Genomic DNA, 7242 nt, shown 5'->3' with positions numbered 1-7242 from the left:
GCCACTTCATGGCACATCTTCAGGGGAAGGAGGCTGAACAACAACAGCATCCTCTTGTTGATGGTAGGTAGGAAAATTCCAGTTGCAATATCTCAGTATAGTCTGTTTGATATTGATAGACCTTTTCTTTTAGGAAGGGTGTAACACCTTCTGGTAAGATCAGCCATTCACATTAATTAATGTCTCTTTCCTGAATGATGATTTACACAGGCACAGAGGCTCACACTACAACCACTTAAATATTACCTTACAATATGGGATACAGATGTTATAAGTGAGATTAACGCATGCAGCAACTCACAAGCATTCAATAAATTCTGCTACTCCTAATGTAGCCATTTGGCTCAATCAACTTCAGGTGAAATTGTAGTTGCTGCTCTACACCAGCCATACGAAAGAAGAAGAAGAAATTCTAAAAACTAAACACATTCTTATCATTCTAATACATTTTTTTAACCATTCTGACACACACATGAGCCACACTGATTCCAGTTATGTATTTGTCAATGTGAGACTTGGGGACCTTCGCATCAATTGGCACATGGTTTGCCAGCATCACTTATTTATATTTATAATGATGGATTTACATCTAAGTTAGAAAATTTTGGCCTAAGCATCTTTCCAAATGTCACACTGTCAAGCTGTCTGTAGTGAATCAAGAGCATTACAATTGGGTTCCAAAAGGAGGTACAAGCTGCTGTAATATGCAAACCCTATATTTTCTCTAGGGCTAACTCAGGCTAAGCAACTGGGGGTCCCTTGCTTATGCTTAGAAATTCTGACCTCTCCAAAGTGCAAGCAGCATAGAGATCCATTTTCTTTTTGTCTGGGATTTTTATTCTCTTCCCCTCAGAGTTCAAGCTGATGGGATGAGTTCATGCTCATGTCTCCTCTTCATGGGGGAGTGGGCAGAGGAGTGCAATTAATGAAGTATTTGATGTTTTACAATGCCTCATTTGGTTTCAGTGGGCCTTCTTGAGGGCAGGTCCTAACACCTTCTGTGGAAGTCAGCATTTCACATTAGTTAATGCTTCTTTCCTGTTTGGTGAGTTACAGAGGATTACAGTGCAAACACTCTATATAACCTTATAACATGGGGTACAGATGTTATAAGTGAGATTAATACGTGCAGCATCCTACAAGCATTTCATAAAGTCTAAGCACTAAACACATTCTTATAAATTTAACTTCTATTTTAACAAGGCTAACACAGGTGAGCCAGTCTGGTTTTCAACTATGTATTGCTCAGTGTTCAGTTGAGACCTAGGGGCCTTGGAATGAGATGGTACCTGGTCTGCCAGTGTCACACACACAGAAGAATTTTGTGTTCACACTGCTGCTTAACTTAAATAACTCCTCTCGCTCCCTGATGTATTTATAGAGAGCAATCATATCTCCCCTCAGCCTTCTTTTGGTTAGCCTAAACAAGCCAAGCTCTTTCAGTCTCCTTTCATAAGGTAGGTTTTCCATTTATTGTATCATCCTAGTAGCTCTTCTCTGCACCTGTTCCAGTTTGAATTCATCTTTCTTAAACATGGGAGACAGAAGAATTCAAACTGTTCTTAAACATGGGATATCAGAATTGCACCCAGTATTCCAGATGAGGTCTCACCAGTGCCTTGTATAATGATACTAACCCTTCCCTATCTCTACTCAAAATATCTTGCCTGATGCATCCTAGGACTGCATTAACCTTTTTCATGGCTGCATCATCTGGCTGGCTCATACACATCCTGTGATCAACCAGTACATCCTGGTCTTTCTCCTCGTCTGTTACTTCCAACTGATAAGTCCCCAGCTTATAGCAAAAATTCTTGATGTTAGTCCCTAAGTCCCTATCTTGCACTTCACACTATTAAATTTCATCCTATTTTTTTATTACTCCAGTTTTCAAGGATATCCAGAACTTCTTGTATGATATTCCGGTCCTCCTCTGTGTTGGCAATACCTCCCAACTTTGTGTCATCCACAAATTTTATTAGCACATTCCCACTTTTTGTGCCAAGGTCAGTAATAAAAATGTTAAATAGGATTGGTCCCAAGACCAATCCCTGAGGAACTCCACTAGTAACCTTCCTCCTGGGGCTTTTGTGAGCTTGATATTTCTGGAAGAGTGCCTCTCTCTCTTCTGTCCAACAAGGAGTTAATGATTTTATGAAGCCCCATGCAATGCTCATTTGGCGGCCAATATTAGTAGGCCTACAAAGTGGTGGTAATTAGCTGAATATAATGGAATCTGGTTTATCGAGCCGTCTACAATCACCACATAGCTGGGCCAGTCAGCAGACTGTATTTTCCAGGGCAGTTGCAGGAAGGATTGAATGAGTGAAAATTGTAAGCCTATGCAAACCATGACCGGGCTGTGTTTGCTCTTGGCAAAGTCATTGAGAATTGGCCTTTTCAATGGTATTGTGTGACCACAGATGTCACGTGACACAAAACAAATGTCAGGAGTATAGCATTGCCTCCATCCGGCTGATCTGAACATGCCACAGTATTTGGCATTGGAGAGGAGGTGCTGGTCTTCAGTGAAAGCCCAGGATGTGCTCCTACATAGATGGTAGGATGGCTTGGTGTTGGTAAAACTGGACATGACCATTTCATTGACAGTGGCTTGTATAAGTTAATGACTGTTAGATAGTCATTCTTGATGGTGATTGAGTAGGGGTTCATAATAGGTAGGACTTCGATGGAATCTTTAAGGTCATATTTTATGTACGTCACAAGTCCATATGTAGGGTGATGGCTTGCAGACATGTGGACTCTATTGATCTTCTATCACTGGCCTTCACTCTCCAGGTGTGCTTCTTGTACCTCAAGGGCATAGATATTTTGAATCTGCGGGATCATTGTGAGGTAATCACACTTTGCATTAGATAGGCCCTCAATGTTGAGCTGCACAATTTGAAGCAATGGGCCTATTTGAAGGTTTGGCCCTGACATGGGCCATTATTGCCATTCTGTTTCTGACTGGCAGGTCATTTAAGGACCTCTGGTCATTGATTTGATAACATTCTTTGTGCTTTCACACATAATAGAGAAGACTGTGTGAGGTTATCATCTCCTCCAGTTTATATGTATTTTAAAATATGTATTCTTCAGCTGGAAGTTACACAAGTATCTATCAATTTTGTGGATTTATGGAAAAATGTTTGTTATTTGTTTGGATTAGGAGAATATTTTTTCTTCTCTTGTGAAATTGTTCCTGCTTATTTGAATTTTGAACACACATCAATGCTTTTACCATGTTTAAAATTCTACATTTTCAAATAAAATGTGGATGTTTAAAGAAGACTCACCGATTAGAGGACCTCTCAACTTTAAAAGAAAGAATCTACTTTAATATTCAATCTACAAATTTAATTCAATCCCATACATACATGGCATTATCTAGCCCGTACTGATATATGTAATAAATACAGAATTATGGAGCTAGCATAAATAAATCCTATCATTTTAACATGTCAGATTAATTGCTATATGTTTTTGTTTGTGACTTCCTGTTGGGCCTAAACACATTTTAATGTTTGATTAAAAGTTTCTTCAGCGGGCTATATAATTACTTTATAATAATTAATACAGAAAAGTTTCTCACACATCTTTCTAGTAGTTTCTTTAGGGACAGTCATTCTCTGACATCACATATGTGTTTAGTCACTAGATGAAATGCTTTGGTGTGAGATATTGCAATGGATTCTGACAACTAACTAAAGAAATGTATTGAAGACCTGCATTGTGTCCCTTCACCTACTGATATTTTTTGAAGAATAATTTTATGTCAATATTTTCACTATTCCATAAAATGTTTCATATGTGGAGTACCTAATATTTCTATTGATAACTGTTTGTTTTGTTCATAAGGAAATGTCCTCTTTGGTATCTGACTTGGATTATAATATGGAATGCCTATAAGAAAAAAAAAGTAAAATCTCTTATTTTTAGTTCTCTCATAATTTTTGTACTCTATTGGTCTGTTCTCATCAGAACATCTCTGTGATACTTCACACTTATATACTCCCTTCCATGCAAGCATTTTAAGGGGCCTGATCCAAAAAACGATTGAAAGTCAGTGGGATTCTTATTTTTATTGATTTCAGTGGGTCTTGGATCAGGCTCACAGTAAACTACAAACAATGATTAATTTAGTCTAACAACAATCCTGTGAATTAGGAAAGTTATATTATTCCCAAATTAACTACGAGAAAGCTCAGGCACAGATAGGTTAAATCAAAGTGTTCAAACGTTATTAGGCGTGTGAATCAATATTTAGTCAATTATATAAAAGGTCTCATATTCCAGTAGGCGGGGACTCACAGATCCCAAATGAAGTGAGCGGCAGCTGAAGTTGCTCAGTGTCGCTGACAATCAAGACATTTATTTAGGCTCTTCAGTATGGATTTAGGTATCTAACTTGAAGGCTCCAAATTTGAAAAATTTGACTAATTAACTTTCCAAATGTTGCACTTAGCAGGGGTGCTGGAACAGCAGGGACCAATGGACCATGGCCCTCCAGGTCCGTCCACTTTTTTCGCTAGGGCCCGGCCCCCTGCCCCTCCTCTTCCCCCTGAGGTTCCGCCCCCCGTCAGGCTGCCCGGAACAGACGCTGGATCTGGCCCAGACAACAGCGGCCTTGGGAACCGGAGCCGGGGATCCTCCACCTGCCCGGTCCGGGGGAGCCGAGAGCAGCCCCCGACCCCATGTCCCCGCCCAGGACAGATGGATGGTCCGCGGCTCCCCACAGCTGCCCGGGTGGCTCTTCGGCACCTTGGGCCAGGCGGGAAGCCGGAGCCGGGTAGGGGTAAGAACCGCGCGAGCTGCTGTGGGGAGCCAGCGCGGACCTTCCACCTGCAGTGGGCAGGGGTCCCGCGTGAGAGACGGAGACAGAGCACTGGGGGATGCTCTCGGCCCTCCCACCCTCAGCAGGTGGAGAGGCCAGAGCTCCGTGATCCGGCTTGGCCAGGGGCGGGGCCTTGTGGGCAAAGGAGGGGGCGGGGCCTCGTGCCCCCTCCCCGCCTTTACGAAAACTCAGCCCCTGCCTAGGAGTTTTGTGTCAGAGCTGGGAAGGGAACTGTTTCTCAAGGGAGAAATCCTGACACCACTGAAGCAATAAAATATTTGCTGTTGACCTCTGCGAGAACAGAATTATACCTTACGTCCCAGGCCTCGTTCATACACATACCGGGAGATTATTTTAGAAATAAAATAAGAATGGGTACATCTAGCCGTGAACAAAGGGTTTTAAGTAAGATAGTTCCATCTTCAGAGAAGCATACTGTGAATTTACTTAATACATTCCACATTCAGCCTCCAACATAATTAACGTTCTCTGCTCTCTAGCGAGGAAAATCATGTTATTGCCCATGGCAACAACAGAAATTTACAAATAATCTAACCGAATGAGGATATGAGGGAACTAAACTGCCTCACCTGAAATTACTTATAACGCTGAAAATGCATGCAATGGCATTTTTTTACACCAACAGACACTTACATGTTGTATTTTAAATCAAGAGGGTAAAGAAGTCGGTTGTACTCTTGAAAGGAAAACTAAATTTGCAACATTCCGATGAGAATCTTACCTTCGGAGTTGGTTTATTATAAATTGACCTGGTCTGCGCAGTCTCCACTTCTCAGATCTTGATGATTTTTTAACTCTCAAAAAATTAGTTTATGAAAAAACTTATGCTTAGTGATATTGCGGGGTCTTGCGTATTTCCGTCTCCGATGTGAGCATTTCGCCTGCAGTTCCCTCACTAAGACTCAGAGTGCCGCTGTTGGCCAATGCGGAGTCAGGGCTGCAGCCGGGGACCTATTGGACTGAGCCTCTTGCAGAGCTATTACATTATTATACTGTGCAGATCTCTGAAGAATCGCAGCAGAAAGACACAGTGTCGCGGAAAAACCAAATCCTCCCGGATTGCTATAATCTAGCAGGGGAATATATTTCATTTATATTTCATTACCGACCCCGAGGATTCTTACAAGCCGAGGGAAATTTGGAACGGAGAATCGATTCAGAATAAAAGAGGCAAGGAAAACAGAGCCCAGAGTGGCTGATATGGAAACCAGACACAGAGAGCCGGGCCGGGCAGTCACAGGGCAAGTACTGTTCTTTCCCTTTTTATTCTCTTTGTTCTGCCGGGCGGTCTCCGAGCAGATTCGTTACTCCATTCCCGAGGAAATGGCCAAAGGTTCCCTTGTGGGGAATCTCGCTAAGGATTTGGGGTTAAATGGCAGAGAGCTGCCTCAGCGAAAGCTGCGTGTCAATTCGGAAAAGCCATACTTCAGTGTGAATGGGGGAAATGGCAATCTCTATGTGAACAACAGGATAGACCGGGAGGAGATATGTGGGAAATCACCGATTTGTTTCCTACATTTAGAAGCTGTGGTTGAAAACCCTTTGAATGTTTTCCACGTGAATGTCGCAATCCAGGACATGAATGATAATGCACCGCGGTTTACTAAAAATAATATGGATTTAGAAATTAATGAATTAGCACAACCTGGTGCGCGATTTCCTCTAGAACCTGCGCAAGATCCCGATGTTGGAGCCAATTCACTGCGGGGTTACCAGCTCAGTCCAAATCGGTATTTTATATTGAAACTGAAGGAAAATCCAGATGGAAAAAAGGAGGCAGAATTGGTGTTAGAGAAACCTTTGGATCGAGAGAAGCAGAGTTCCCATCACTTGATCCTGACGGCTGTGGATGGGGGAGATCCAGTCAGAACCGGAACAGCTCAGATTAAAATAACTGTTACTGACGCTAATGACAACCCCCCTGTATTCACTGAAGAGATCTACAAAGTCAACCTGAAGGAAAATCTACCAAAGGGCTCTTTAGTGTTCCAGGTTAAAGCCATTGATGCAGATGAAGGTTCATATGCCAAAATAACATATTATTTCAGCAACATACCGCAGAGTTCACGACATCTGTTTAGTTTAGATTCTGGTAACGGAATAATCACAACAAAAGGATTTCTGGATTTTGAAGAAGCAAATAATTATATAATGGGTGTAGAAGCGAGGGATGGGGGAGGTCTCACTGACCACTGCAAAGTTCATATAGAAATTCTGGATGAGAACGACAATAGACCCGAAATGACACTCACATCCGTGTCCAGTCCAATTCCCGAAGACTCAGTGCCCGGGACAGTGATAGCTCTGATGAAAGCCCGTGACCGAGACGATGGAGGAAATGGAGAAGTCACCTGTCGCATTCAAGATAATTTGCCATTTAAAAT

General features: G+C 42.1%; 1 protein-coding gene across 1 annotated transcript in view; it reads left to right on the top strand.

The window, feature by feature from the left end:
- Window positions 1-5870: 5870 nt before the first annotated feature.
- Window positions 5871-7242, top strand: part of LOC112114879 (protocadherin Fat 4) — a 190395-nt gene continuing 189023 nt past the window's right edge. The window contains 1 exon segment of the mRNA XM_029913746.1: window positions 5871-7236. Coding sequence (XP_029769606.1) covers window positions 6059-7236 — 1178 coding nt within the window. The 5' untranslated portion in view covers window positions 5871-6058.

The sequence above is a fragment of the Terrapene carolina genome, unplaced genomic scaffold (genome assembly GCF_002925995.2).
Source record: "Terrapene carolina triunguis isolate 2854851 unplaced genomic scaffold, T_m_triunguis-2.0 Scaffold838, whole genome shotgun sequence".
Classification (NCBI taxonomy): domain Eukaryota; kingdom Metazoa; phylum Chordata; order Testudines; family Emydidae; genus Terrapene; species Terrapene triunguis.
Note: the sequence above shows the minus strand (reverse complement) of the source record. Positions and strands in the feature narration are given on the sequence as shown.